We start from the raw sequence: 14780 nt of genomic DNA, 5'->3' as shown, positions 1-14780 counted from the left end.
CACAACAACAACCATATGCAAAGAAGAGACAAAAGAGCCTTGGGTAAACATCTTACTCCCGTCTCATCTTTGCAACAATATTGACGTCTTTATTGCCTCAGTAACGAGCAAATAATTCTTTCCACCCAAATAACCTTCTCAATTTTCTCTCCCTTAGCTACCTCATTTTCACTTTGCAACCTTGCCAACAATCAAAACGCATAATATTTTCCAAATTGAGACTCGCTTTTTGATGTTGGAGAGAGTAGCACTTGCAATAATCATCGAGATAACAATTCTTGTGTTGATATTCGCCGTTCGACTTTTACTAGGCTCCGTTCAACACAACGAGGTGAATCGAGAAATCCTTTTCATCCTCCTACTTTTGGCAGTAACAGGTGTTATCTCATTTTCCATCTCCCATCTCAACTAAAACCCAAGATCGAAATCGAACAAAACAACCACCTAAATAAAGCTCTACAACAGTCAAGATGCCGCCACCACCACCATTACCAACTCCCACTCAACCTTCCCTCACCAGTGTTCTCGCAAAACCAAAAACAAAGGGCAAGATTCACGTCTCCTTCACAGACTGGATTTTGGGCGGTTCACTCCTCTCCATCAATTCTCCCAATCCGAATAATGTTGTTCCTGCAGCCACGCGCCAGAGAAATGATAGTCGTATCAGAGCAACGGCCACGAAAGATAAAAAAGGGAGAAATATTGTTATTCTGGAGGATCGAGAACAAGACGGGATGGTGGGAGAAGTGGAAATGCTTGTTGTGAGGAAAGTTAGTAAGAAGAATGGGCATGGGAGAAGTAGGAGCGGGAGTGCGGGAGAGGTGGTGAGTGTTAAGGCGAAGATCTCAGAGGAGGTATTGGAGACGGTTGTGGAGGAGAGCAAGGAAGAGAAGAAGGCAGAAAGCAAGGAGGAATTGAAGGATGAGAAGAAGGAAGAAGTGGTTGAGGTCAAGAAAGCCGATGGTGACGATAAGGGTGAGCATGTATTGAATTTGCAGAAAGATGGAGACAGTAAAGAAGAGGCAGTGAAGGTGGTCGAGGAGAAGTCTGAGGAGTCAAAGCCAAAGGGTGAAGAGCTCAAAGCTGATGTTGTCATCGAAATAGCTGTAGTCCCAAGCACCGAAGACAAGGATAAAGACAAGACAGCCGAACCGGAAGTCGTTATCGTCGAGGTCGAAGTCAAGGGAAAGGAAGATAAGGACAAGGGCAAGGATAAGAAGCAAGATAAAGATGTTAATGAGACATCCAAAGGCGAGGATGACCCCGAGTCTAACACTGCTAAGCCCGAGGAACCAAGCGCTGATACCACAGTCACAGCCACAGATTCCAAAGAGAAGACCCCTTCGATTACTGATAAAGATGCGGAAAAAGCACCCGAAGAACCTATCGAGATTGCAGACGATAAGAAGGATGAGAAGGTAGAACCTGTCAAGGGAAATGAATGGACCAAAGAACAAGATTCGAAACTCATTGCCATGAAGAAGGAAAACAAGACCTGGAAGGAGATATCTGGGGAACTAGGTACCGGCAAGAAAGAAGTGGTGGCAAGATACAAAGTCTTGCAAGAACAAGAAAAGACTGAGGACGAAGAGGAAAAAGCAGAGGTAGAAGAAAAGCCTAAGAAGGTCGAAAAGAAAAAGAAGACCAAGTGTACCGCACAAGTCGACAATGAAGATACAGAAGAGGAAATCTACATCTCACCAGATTGTCCTTACCATCAACCCAAATCCAATGCTTCCGCTGCGTCTGCTCCAAAACAAGAAAAGAAGAAGAAGCGCAAGTCTTATGGAGAACTTGAGAAAGATAGAGATGATGAGGATGAGGAACAGGAAGAACGTATGCAGGGAAATGGACATGGAAATCACCAGGGACATCTTCGACCGGATAAAATATGGTCAGCAGAGGATTGCGAAACTTTGGAGTATCTGATGGAGAAACATAGGAGTACACAATGGTTGCAATTGCAAGCTGGGTTCTTCAACTATACTGGAAGAATGGTTAAGGCTGAATTTATTGAGAGAAAGTTTAGAAAGGATGGACTTGCTTGATTGGGCGTGGTTAGTAGGCAAAGTCTCCAACCGGGATAGATGGAGATTGATTCTATTTGATTTCATTTGGGTGGTTTGTTTTGGAGGAACATCGACATTGAGATTGGAATGCGAGTTTTTGATATATCTTTGCATCAGTTATTGGTCTTGACGTCGTTTTTACATAATCTGGGGGTGAGATTGAGAAGGGTATGTGGATCAGCTGCCTCAATTTGAAATGCCGAGCAAATAGAATATTGAAGATAATTCGTTCATGAGTTTTTTCTTTATCCAGCACTTCAGACTTGAGCATTGGTCTCGTGTGCCAGTTCCTGCTTTTAATGGATGGTAATGAGAAGAGCATGAGGTTTTACGAAAGCGCCGGTTGGTATACCGAGATAGGGACGATGCAGATGCGTGCACATTCAGTTGGCCAAGTGAATTCTGCTGTGAGAGTACGTAGTTTCGAGGTCATTAGACAAGTTATTCAGGTAGTCATTATGCAATCTCTAATGTTCTTTGGTTCCTACAAGAAAGTCATTTGCAAAACGTAGCTAATCTAAACACTACCCAGGCATTTCCCATGAAGGAACCCCCCGAGAACATCACAACATACATCGAAAAGCGCCTAGTGGTAACAGTGAAGAGGAGCCGTCTTTGTTACTACAGCGATGATTATGTAGACCCACATTCACGCCTGTTTAATCGAGCCCGAACCCGATTCTTTTCGTACTCATGGTAATTGTAAAATCCCATTGATTGTCAACAATCAATACATGACGATTACCGATATTTCTCACAACTTGGCACCCCCCCTTCTCAATCCATCACCAAGTTTTGATATCTTTCACAACACATGCTCCTAATCACCAGGAAAACTCATCTAAATTCATAGAATGCAAAATGAAAAGAATTGTCTCCGTCCTAGCCACTTGTATAAATCTCCTACGACTCCAAGAAATCCCCAAATACCCGTTTCAATATATCGAACATTCGAGACCAGATATCAAAATTAACTTTCGCCAAGAAGTGAAATCCCCGTCATCGACGAAACCAGGCAGCTCTACTCGAGTAAATCAACTAAAAAAATGCGCTACGGGCCCGGTATTTCGTGCATGTGCCATGAATCCCAACTAGTATCTGAAGTTAGTTTATCAAGTGAAATACCAAAACCTCTAAATGAGCATTATTGGTGGAGGGGTTGAACTATCAGAAGTAATGATGCACTTTGAATTGCAGAAATATCGGAATTTGAATCTTGGAATGGGATTTTACATCAAAATTGCATTGATTCGTGCCATACTATACTATGCTATACTATACCATAGAAGGATAAGTTCCCTAAAAACCAGAACCGGATCAGCAGACTCAAAACTAGTGGGCTAGCTCCTGTGTAATAGATAGGATATCGTTCTCTACCTCTTCCCCACCCCCCATCTTCCCCCAAAACACAAGTAGAACTTCTCTCATCAAGTTTACCATCATTTACACGGACACACACATGCATATATAGACATCTTAATTCTTAATCTTGATTCTCAATATCGTCGAAACCAAAATGTCTATGACTCTCCTCGATATTGCGATGACGGAAGCAAGTTCCAAGCCAAGTGGAAGTGGTCACCGAGAAAATGACAATGAAAAGCGAGGTTTCCCTCAAGAAAACAGTAAGAATTCTAGTAGTAAATCAAGGGGTGAAAGTAACTCATGCATGTTAGATTGCGAGAAGGACGGCGAGAAGGTTCACGAGAAGCCCGCCAAAGAATCGATGTTTTCAATATTCGAATTTCCAAAGTCAGAGCCCAAGTTAAACGCACAGGAGAAGAAAATTGAGAAAGAGAAGAGAAAAGAGATTGAAAGGAAGATCAAGGAGGATGAGAAAGTCGAGAAAGAGAAGATGGAGAACGAGAGAAAAATGGGAAAGAAGATCAGAGACGAGGAGAAAAGAAGAGCGAAGGAAAAAAAGAGAGAGATGGACAAGATGATTCAAGAGGCCAAGAAAAGAGAGAAGGAGAGAATAAATATTGCAAAAAAGAAGGTCGAAAATGATATAAGCCAAGTTAAGGCCGAGTATAAAAGGTGGCAGAAGGAGAATGATTGGAAAAGAGCTGAAGCAAGACGAGTAGACGCGGAACATGCAAGATTATATCATTCATCGCGGGATGGTCAAACGTATACCGATGATCAAATGCGCGTGGAGCATGAATGGCGTTGTCATGATGCCAGGGCGAAGTACGAGAAAGATCTTCGGATTGAACAGCTGAAGTCGAAGTTGAAGGCACTGGACTTGCAATTGACAATGTCAGGAGAAGAGTTATTGCGATTGTATCAGTTGAAAGCAGAGGATGAAATATCCAAGGAAGAAGCAAGAGAACGATTGAGAAGATCCATGCAGACCGAAAATTCTGTAGCGCAACCCAGACAAACCGCACAATCCATTGAAGAAGAACTCACTAAGAAATTCACCTCATCGGTCGTCAGCCAAGGAATCAACTCTTCTATGGAAGACAATCCTTTCTATGCGCCTGGCGAGTTCAAGTATCACAAGATAGGAGAATGGGATTCCGACACTTGCAAGGAGTGGATCTATGATTCTCTTGAGGATGGTCTTACAGGCTTTGAGCTACAACAGCTATGTTGCCAGTTAAGAAAAATGCCACGTATCCGTGGAAAGCAAATGTTTGGAGCGACGGAAGAGGAATGGGTTAAGTGGTTGGATATCCAAGGTCTATTGATCCATGACAAGTTGCAGAAGATCGCTGAAGTGAAGGTGGACATGTAGAAAGGGAAAGGGGTATCTATAGAAGCGGAAGGGGAAGTGATTGTAAAATGGTGCTATGAAGCCCGATAGCATATTGAAACAAATGTAAAAAGACTACACAAAGAGGACTGTTCGCTTGAACAGGCCGTCTATCAGTATAACGTAGATACATCACATAGTTGACAACACAATCCTAAGGTCAATAACAGCGAATTTGATCTCCTCTCCAAAGTGGAAATGTAAGTTGTGAAGATATCGCCCTCTGTTTGTTGCAATCTATAATTATGATCAATTCATTTGTGAGCTTTTTACATGCCAGTAATCAATAACATTTGCCCATTCGCCATGGAGTATAACCTACACCTTCCCAGCCCATTCCGGTCTTTTGTAGCCTGCTCAACCAAAATCAATATACTAACACATAAAGAAGTATTTACACCATAGCATTGAATTTATATCACTCCATCACTGTTCCAAGAAATTCTGAATTATCCCAAAGCCTTCTGGATCAAACTCTTACTGGTGTCGCTCATCGGTATCTGCAATGCCAGACGATGTCCTTCCTCACTCATCTTCCCCCACGTCTTTCTCAAAATTGAGATGATTTTCTCTTCATCATGACCCTTCTCAAAAGCATCAAACTGATCATCTAGGAACACTAGACAAGCAACATCCTCCAAGATCTGCGTCTCCTCATTTTTCTTCAAATCCTCTTTCCTTATCAATCTAGCCACTTCTTCTGCTTCCTCACTTGTAAAATTGCAACCAACACATATAGCAGACGCAAGATCAGCCTGTCGTTTCTTGAGAAAGGTCCTCCAATTTAGATACCCGGGCTTGGTCATCGGGTAGGAGGAACGTGGTACTTCCCAGCGTCGAAAATGCTGTGCTCGGATAGCAACTTTGAGGATGGGAGAAGCATTGGGAGCGCGGAGAGAGAGATAATGGGTCATTTTCTGGGCATAGTGAAGCTCGTATGGTATACTCTCGCCATTTATTGTGCTGATAGTTGGATCTAAAGCATGAGCTTCATCAATCAAAGTGATTGCAGCTTCGTAGTTTTCCGCGGCCATGATGTGGAATTTTGGAGTGCGTATAGCTTGTTTAACGTTTTGATCAAGCTTTGGAAAGATTATCTGGAGAAAGGGAGAAATAATTCGGAGCTCGTGTTAACAGACATATATATTTTCAAGTTGTCTTCCTGGTTTCTGTGAGGGTAATTCCTATCTTCGTTTTGTTTCTTTCGTGGAAGGGGAGAGGGGAGCTAGGAGAAGAAAGCGATAAGAGAACGATAAGGTGCGGGGTGGGGTGGTAGCGATGAAGAACCAGCCACGTGCCAGCCTATCACCGCAAACCTTGGAACACTTCAAGTCGCTCATCATTTGCGATTGCATTTTTGGTATCAAGATTCATGACAAGACTGCTCGCCGACATTACAGAAGTCAATTGCACACTATCGTGCTTTAGTATTTTCCTAGCTGCTGGCATTTGCTAATACCTTTACAAGTGTAAACAAGGCACTGAGTTGAACAATATCGTCAGCAACGGAGGACATCAAACAACAGAGGTATCTATGATTGATGAGGAACATGCACACAATCATTTGGTATAGTAGCAAGTACAAGTTCTTGCGAGTTCTTGGGAACCAACAGTAAAAGAGCCTATCTACTTGTATCGTCCGGTTTGGTCGGTCGACATAGTATGAGCCGCGCGCTTGAACAGAATAACCAGATCTAGGCCGGTTCCCATCTCGCATCCTACACTGCAGTACTGACTTTTATTCTTGGAAGCGCATTTTGAGGTTTCGTATCGTATTATCTGGGTGCTTGATGTTCCTCAACTTTGATTGATATCTATGCGATACCTCTGAGGTGCTGGCACGACCGGCCGTCAGAATTTGAGACTCGATTTTTATGATGAGTGAAGTTGGAGCCTGGCATTTTGCTGGCGAATTTCCTTGTACAGAGGAAAGAACCATTTGAGGTCAATCCACATGGTCGTTAGCAAAGGATGCTTTTGTTTTACCTGAGGGCAGCATAAGACCACATTGAACTTCAACTCTCATGTCAAAGCTTCATACAGTACAGTCAATTCTACCCCTAACATTATACGGATAATGTCCCAATTGCAAAAACCTAGTGCTTAATGCGAACAGAATACATCATCGAAGGGGATGCTGGTTTCTAATGCCGTTTTTTGAGCCCCATGCACATTATATCGGAGAAGCCGGCCGATACATTCTCATGAAGCTTTTCAAATGGGCTGTACTTTGACTCTATCGCGGCCGCAGGGTTAGTGAGCACTTGCGTTGATCATTGCGCCACCAGAAATAATGGGGACAGATATGTAGCCTGGATGTGAACAGGTCTCTAAGCCTAACTGGAGGACGAAGACAAAAGAACCGCGGAGCCCAACTTGAAGGTCTTGTTGGAACAACCTGTGCCTAATATAATGTTAGGTTAACACGCCTTCGCATGTCCCTTTTCAAGCATAATCTATCTGCAACCCCAGAATATACAGTGTCAGAGAAAGTTGCCCCTAGCACTAAATCCTTTCGACATGTCGTCGCATCATAGTGCTAGCAAGCCTAATGTTAGAACCGAGACAATCAAGAGTGGTATTTTTTCAACATGTGAGTTGCTATTCTAGCGAGCTACACAACCGGAAATCTATCAAGAGGAATTCGTCTAACACAAATCTCTAGATAAATTCGGAAACCACGACTTGAAGGTCCTGAATGACTGCACAGTAGAATTGGATCTGGTGACCTTGGATAAGTTATTTGGCGATCATTTCTCAATTGAATCAACTGATTCTCATGAAGAAAAAGTAAGTAAAATTGGAAACTCTATAAGGCCTCAGCTTTCATCCCTCCATCACAACTACTTGATGATATTGTCCACCTAGACTCTATCATTACTTCTATTAACAAACCAATGTTTTAGTGGATCTATTGGCAAATAACAGAAGGGAGAGTTATAAATGGAAAGACTAACTTTTCCCTTTCAAGATATCATCCTACTTGTAAGAAAATGCCGTGTAAGTTTACCTTGTGTCTCAAAAAGCCAACTGCTGGTCTATATAGTATAAACATCTACTGACAAATAACAAAGACCACACGTTGAGCAACAAAAGAATTTGGATTACCAATTATACCGCTGGCCAACAATACAAAACGGTACGTGATCTAATTAAAAGTACCAGTGCGATTGAGGCATTTGCACAGAACGAAAGTCACTGGAAACTTGATTGGAACAAGGAGGAGGGTCGGCTTGCCCTTGAGAAAATGAGTAATGGAAAATCAAAGGGAAGAGAACACTCCCGATCCCGCTCCAGCTACAAGAGACTGGAGAGCGAGACTGGCAATGAAAGTTCAAAGAGCACGTCTGGCAACGAGGCATTGGGAATAGGGGAGACTCGCTCGCATAGATCAATGCCAAGCCCTCTTCCTGGCTATACACATTCACTTGTTGAAAGCCAAAATTCGGAAATGGCTTGGAGTGGTAGACCCGAACCGATAGATTTGTCTTTGTCCATAGGTATCCACAGAAAAGATCGAAATGTTCGATGTAAGTTATTGCTCTCGTATTTGTATATTTTGGAAGGTTACTGAAATTGCATTATAGACTACGGATATATGCTGACAAATAGTACACGGTTTGCTCTATGGTGGGATGAAATAGCCGATATATTACTCTCAAAGGGAATTATCAAACCCCCCAGCGCGAAAGGATCGAAGGGGCAAGGCAAACTCATCGAGGAAGGCAACAGGATAATGATTCAATTTGACACTGGCTCAGTTAAATCCAAAGTAGGTGAGAAAAAATATTCTGTATCATATATCTCCAACCTATGTGATGCGATTCAAGGAACTCCAAATGATTCATGTACCCATGAAAGATACAGGGTGAAGACTTGTACGTACTCGAACCCCGCGACTCAAGGTTATCATGTTGTAAAAATGCTAACACACTGCTAAGATTCGCTTCTCGAATACAAACATGGTATTGCGGCCGACGAACAATACCCTTCGATATCTATTCGGAATAGACTTAGGTATGAAGTCGCATGTAAGGATATCCTAAGAGGACTTGGCAAATTAATAGGAGAGACAGACGGAGAAGGTATCTTGGCTAAAAACAAAGGTGAAATATGGAAACTCATCCAGAAAAGTGATGGAGCCTATCTCTCGAAATCAAACTCCACACAACTCCCCATAACAATACATTCACATGCAAAGCATCAATCGGACACTTCGTCAAGCGTATATTATTCTTTTAGCGAAGAATCACAAGGAACTAGAAGGCTCAAATCTCACTCTGCTCATAAAAGTCCTCCTAGTGTCAGCAGTCGTGACGGCAGTAACCAGGACAGAGCACCACCGCAAATGAAACTTGAACCCTTTCGTGCCAGAAGCGTCGCATTCGCAGCACCCGAGGGACATATCAAAAACAACCCAGACTGCAACAAAAGTCGCGAACCACACAGAGCTGCCACCTCAGGCTCGCGCTTCGGCGTTGAGTCAGATGCCGTGGAACAAAATATCTCTTTTTACCATCCTCCAACATCCAGTCATGGGAATTCAGGCTCAAGTATACATCCACACGCACAAACACAAACAGAAGAGCCGAAAGAAAGAGAACGAAAATCCTCAAAATTTAGGGTACCCAAATTTTTCAAGAACAAACAGGATTCTAGCGACGGACAAGAATATAGCAGCAGACAGGAGAGAACACGCGATAGGCACATGAGAAGGGAAGTGAGAAGGGAAGAGAGAAGGCAAAAGCGGAGAGAGAAAAAGCTGGCAGAGAAAGAGAGGAAGGATAAAGAACGGGAAGAGGAAAGGAAATGGAGGGAGGAAATCAAGCAGATGAGAAATAGGAGAGGTCCTTCGGAGTGGGGATGGAATGATGGGCGTGAAGAGAGGCCTAGGAAATCCTCGACTCGTGGGAAGTTGACTTTCACGTTTTCTATCGAGGGAAAGGGTAGAAGACGGAGGGGAAGTGATGTCTGAGTATTTTGAAGAGATTTGCTTTTCTTTGATTTGCTTACTTTTATTGCTATTGTTCTTGTCATTCTAATGTATACATTTTTTCCCTTTCTTTTTTTTTTGGAGATTCTTGCTGTCTTTAGAATTTTGTAGCTATTTCATTTGTTTCTGTCCCTGTTTTTGTTTTAATCCATCAAATACATAATTCCCCCATCCTCTAATCTTTCCTATTCTTCCAATATAAGATGAAAATAATTATATATGCTCCGCACACATTACAATAAAATACATGCAGTACAACTCCCCTCAAATTTCCAGAAAATCGAATAAGATGATCCAATTCAATGAATCTACATAGATATCGTATCGTACGTATAGATCGATATTCATTTTTTTTTTAAAGCGAGAGGATTTTTATATACGAGAGAGTGGATTGGTTATTATCTACCTAATTATCTACCTAAATATCCATATCCATATCCATATACTCACGCTCACACCATCTCACCCAATACATCCCAGAAGATCCAGATTATTACAAGATCTTATGTACTGACTCACTCGCTCACTCACTTACTTACTGCATGTATGTATATATGTATGTATGTATGTATGTATACAATATATAACTTGTGCTTGTAGAATATAAAATATGATGCGTACCTAGGTAGTTTTGTGATTTGTGTTGTGTACCTAGATATCAGAAGTCTGTTTTGTGATGGGACCGAAGTTCACATGTTGTGAGATGGAGCATCCATGGCGATGGTAACAGGAGCAACCTGGAAGAGTGGGAATACGAATGATCACCTAGGTTGTGGACAAATTTTGGATTTTGGATTTTGAATATGGTTATTTGAATGGAATTGAATTTGGGATTGGGATTGGGATTGGATATCTGGTATTATGGTGATCAGATTTATTGGATGGATATTGTATATTGTAATCTTACATCGTATATCCTAATATTCACAAATCCCATATCCACACAACCAACATCAGGATTCAGCAGTGCTATACAAGATCACAGTACAGACCGATATATACCCCTTTCTCATGCTATCCTACCCTATCCTATCCCATCATTGTCGACTCAGTATTTTACAAATCCAATATCCAATATTTAGCTAGCTAGTTAGCTAGTCGACCAACCAGTAATACTAAGTTTTCCTCCTAGCAATTTCCTATAGATCTCCCATCAATTTTCTGAATGACTTGTAGGAAGGATTATTTTATACCAGATCATATCAGATGGGATGGCGGGGATGAAATCTCATTTAAATGACTCGATGGACGGAGTATAGAGGTAGGTAGGGAGGGAGGCGGTTGATATTGCACTTTCAGACGAAATATATGGAGATAGATGATGGTTGTTAAGAACGAGGACATGAGATAGATTTGATGAGGTGGGAGTGAGTGGTGACTGGCGAGTTTCGTTTGTGATTGGTGGGTGGGTGGATTATGTTGTATATCTGCGGATGTGAATGTAGACGTGAATTTATATCCTCGCAGCTTTCTTATTCTATGACACAACATAGCAGCGAAAACCCCACACCAATCCAATCCAAGCAAAAAAACCCCCATTCATCAATACGACATCAAAAAACTATTCACACTCTGCAGCGTTGCACGACTCGGATTCGCATCTGGCATCGACGTAGAAATCCAGGTTAATCTCTGACGAATGAAATCTTTATTCACCGACGCATCTTCTCTCTCTTCTTCTCCGCGCACAACTTTCAAATCCCCGTTATCGGCGAAATACAGACAGAGAAGAGCAAGTGCGACACCGATTGAGAGATCGTGTCCAGTCTCGCATGCGATGATGATTTGGATAGATGGGTCTGAAGATTTGTTCGCAGAAGATGTGTGGAGGTACTCGAGGAAGAAGGAAGAGATGGTTGGGAGAGCGGCGCGGAGATTCTTGCTGCCGACTTTTTTGGCGCCGAGTCCGATGTCCAGGCGGGAGGGAGAGGTGTGCCATGTATCTTTCGGTGTGACTTTTGGTGAGAGGACGATGGTGCAGGTACTGCTATTCGTGTTTGGGGGTGGAAGCGCATCGATAGTCGAGATGGAGAGACAGGAAGTTGGTTTTACGATGCGCAGTTTATCGTTCGATCTGAGCGATGAGCCTGTTTGATGTATCAAAGTTCCAATGAGTCCAGGTAAATCCTCTTCTGATGTCTCGAATAAGATTTCTTGATTTGTCCAGAAAATAGGAGGGGTAAGTCCGTGAGCCCAGTTTTCTGTATCGTCACCTGCTCCTTGTATATAACCACCCTCACTAATTTCTCCGCCCGAAACCCTGCGCGAAACCGTACAGCAAACAACTGGATGGAAGTCTTCAAAAATCTCGCTTGTTTCCGAGATTTGCGACTCGGGAGTCACCCAAATGGGTCTGATTGGTTTGTGAAATTTCTCTCTGAAAGATGCAATAGGGAGATTGAGAGTTTGAAATGCTTGCACAAATTGAGGAATCAGATTGGCCATTTGGGCTTGCTCGGAATCGGAAACTACTTGTGGTGGAGCGTAGAGCTTATGAGCGGTTGGAATGTCAGGAAAGAAAACCCGGTTTAGTACACAACACCATATTGGGATTGTTTTGCTCAATGCATCAGGCATACCTTTTCAGCATTAGTATACTGGGAGCGAAGTATAGAATCTAAGAAGTAACTAACGCTTTCCACGCCTAGTAGAATCTACAATAATACATCTGCATGGAGCTTTCAGCCTATACTCTATGGAAGTTTTACTCGAGTACAAACCCATCATATTTACCAATTGTCTCTAACAGATGTAAATTCAATCTTCGGGAGCTGAATTTCCAGACTCCGGTATGCCCATCGGTACTTTTGAAGTATGCACTTCCTCCTTTCTTGCTGGGATCAATGTACCAGCTCCCACATCTCTCATTTGCTATAAGTGGTCTATTATATGCATTTGCGACCGACTGGGCGAATTTCGCGTCTTCGAGAATTGATCGAAGCCGGTTATGTATGGATAAAGTACTTCGTTTGATTTCACCCAGAGTCTTTGAGAAGTTGTGATTTGCTTGCTCATTGAAGACAATATCCGCCACTGTTAAAGGCATTTGATACATCAGCTACTTAGCCGTATGTCGATAAACCCAGCTTAGATTTCGATATGTTGGAGGAGGGAGGGGTAACAAATTGTGTATTCTCGAAGCTCAAAAATTCTGGTGGGGGTTTCATTAATCTGGGCGGTGAGATATGGCAAAATTAAAGAGTGAATTTTACACGATTCCCAAAGCCGGGAATAAACTCTTCAAAATACCCTGATTTCCAAACGATGTAGTTTGATTCCCAATCAGGATTGATGAGGATTGAAACTCTCGAGGGATTTCATAGATGTGCAACAGATGAGTTGAGAATGCAGTGTTTGCCGCTTCCTGGCAAAGCAATTTCCAACCACATCAGCGCTGAGTGCACAATCCATCTGCCAAGAAGTTATAGCGTTTACCGGACAATATTCATCGTCGGATTTCACCAAATCTTACATTCTAGATCTTGTGCATTGGTTGTCCACGCGACACATTTTCGAACAAATTTTCAGTACTGGAGAATATTGGAATGCAGTTTCGGCCGATCACATCAAAATCTTGAATGCTAGGAATTAAAAGGATGCTCATAGATTTGGTTTCTTTTGGAGGAGATGATTGAATTCGTTGTGCATACTCCCCGTTCACCGGGAGCCCAAACGACCTGACTCGCGCGCCTCGTGTTTGAATTCTTGAATAGCATTGGATAGGAAATTTCCCAAATGCTGGGACGTCTAAATAGCTAGATGCGGTATCATGGAATTGTGTTGATCATGAAATAAGCGATCTTGTTGTTGGGCTCGGCTTACATTACCGATGTGGCCAAGATGGGAATTGTTTTTGGGAACAGCATATCGTCAGACATGTGTTGTTCGGTTATTAGATGAGAGGAGATATGATACCATCTACTATGGGGAAAGCGCCAGGTGGAAAATGTCCGACCCTGTGCATACCTAGGTAGCTTTAGTATCATGTAGGTAGGGTCTCCTGCGCCCGCAAAGACTCAGTCTAAAATGATGACTAATCCATTGTGCCTGAAGAGTGTACCACCAGCTCATGCGATCTTTGACTAGAAAGGGGAAGGCGACAGACACATTTAACGGATGGGCTGCCATATAAACATTGACAGACGAGGTGGATGAGATCAGCGATCTGTGGAGTCCCCTATTCGGCTTCATGCGCGAAAGACTTGGAGATTATGGTACTTCGTGAAGCAGTTTGTCGAGAGCACAGCATGATATTCCAGCGATGTGATATGTATCGCCAGCTGGTCTCGCTGGAGCTGCTGGATATTAACAAGATCATCTTCGGGCTGTTGAGGCGACTACCCCTTCAACCGCCTGTCGGTAATGTTGAGCTCAACAGTAGAATTTCTACCCCTTTGATTATCCAGAATCGACGGTCACAAGATCAATAAAACAACCTTGAGGTTGGGTTGCATACGCACTGCACTGTACCTTACAACTACTGTAGGTAAATGATTTCCGAGCTTGAATGGGCACTCTGCAGCAGCTGGAAAGACTCCCAAGCCATTCTATGGAGTCTGATAAATCTATCACGCATAGCGGTACCGGAAATCAGGATTCGACTAGTACAGTAGTATCAGCGTGGGGGTCCATTTAATTGCAGATGCAAGAAGTTGATCAAAAGAAATGTACGAAGAGATGAACATCTTTTTATCTGATCTTTTGAGGAATATCTTCTCCTAGACACAAGATGTTCCGAGTAGCCGTAAGCGAGGAGGTGAGGAGAGGACCTCGAGTACCTAGGATGTTGTTGGGTTGGTTGTGTTTGGAGTGAAGTAGAACTTATTAGAAGTGAAAGATCTCGGGGCCGTCAATGTGATTATCAATGTGGGGAGTGGATGGAGTGGATGGAGCGAATGGAGCGAATGGAGCGAATGGAGAGGGAGAGTGGGGTCTTGGGTGGGGAACATTCTCACCGCCA

General features: G+C 42.8%; 5 protein-coding genes across 5 annotated transcripts; 3 read left to right on the top strand and 2 right to left on the bottom strand.

Moving 5' to 3' along the window:
* Nucleotides 1-470: 470 nt before the first annotated feature.
* Nucleotides 471-2048, top strand: EAE97_000170 (uncharacterized protein; the record flags this gene model as incomplete). The annotated part of the gene is made up of 1 exon (XM_038870680.1): nt 471-2048. One exon carries the CDS (start codon nt 471-473, stop codon nt 2046-2048), a length of 1578 nt encoding a protein of 525 aa, XP_038738041.1.
* Nucleotides 2049-3585: 1537 nt separating this feature from the next.
* On the top strand, nt 3586-4809 carry EAE97_000169 (uncharacterized protein; the record flags this gene model as incomplete). The annotated part of the gene is made up of 1 exon (XM_038870679.1): nt 3586-4809. One exon carries the CDS (start codon nt 3586-3588, stop codon nt 4807-4809), a length of 1224 nt encoding a protein of 407 aa, XP_038738040.1.
* A 467-nt stretch (nt 4810-5276) lies between these two features.
* EAE97_000168 (uncharacterized protein) lies at nt 5277-5861 on the bottom strand (the record flags this gene model as incomplete). The annotated part of the gene is made up of 1 exon (XM_038870678.1): nt 5277-5861. The coding sequence occupies one exon, from the start codon at nt 5859-5861 to the stop codon at nt 5277-5279; it is 585 nt and encodes a 194-aa protein (XP_038738039.1).
* A 1486-nt stretch (nt 5862-7347) lies between these two features.
* Nucleotides 7348-9802, top strand: EAE97_000167 (uncharacterized protein; the record flags this gene model as incomplete). The annotated part of the gene is made up of 6 exons (XM_038870677.1): nt 7348-7420; nt 7493-7617; nt 7734-7827; nt 7902-8357; nt 8415-8705; nt 8769-9802. The coding sequence occupies 6 exons, from the start codon at nt 7348-7350 to the stop codon at nt 9800-9802; spliced, it is 2073 nt and encodes a 690-aa protein (XP_038738038.1).
* Nucleotides 9803-11362: 1560 nt separating this feature from the next.
* EAE97_000166 (uncharacterized protein) lies at nt 11363-12866 on the bottom strand (the record flags this gene model as incomplete). The annotated part of the gene is made up of 3 exons (XM_038870676.1): nt 11363-12399; nt 12454-12488; nt 12541-12866. 3 exons carry the CDS (start codon nt 12864-12866, stop codon nt 11363-11365), a joined length of 1398 nt encoding a protein of 465 aa, XP_038738037.1.
* Between the last annotated feature and the right edge of the window lie 1914 nt (nt 12867-14780).

This window comes from Botrytis byssoidea (genome assembly GCF_014898295.1).
Source record: "Botrytis byssoidea strain MUCL 94 chromosome Unknown BBYS_001, whole genome shotgun sequence".
Taxonomy (NCBI): Eukaryota; Fungi; Ascomycota; class Leotiomycetes; order Helotiales; family Sclerotiniaceae; genus Botrytis; species Botrytis byssoidea.
This window is presented reverse-complemented; position numbering and strand designations above follow the sequence as displayed.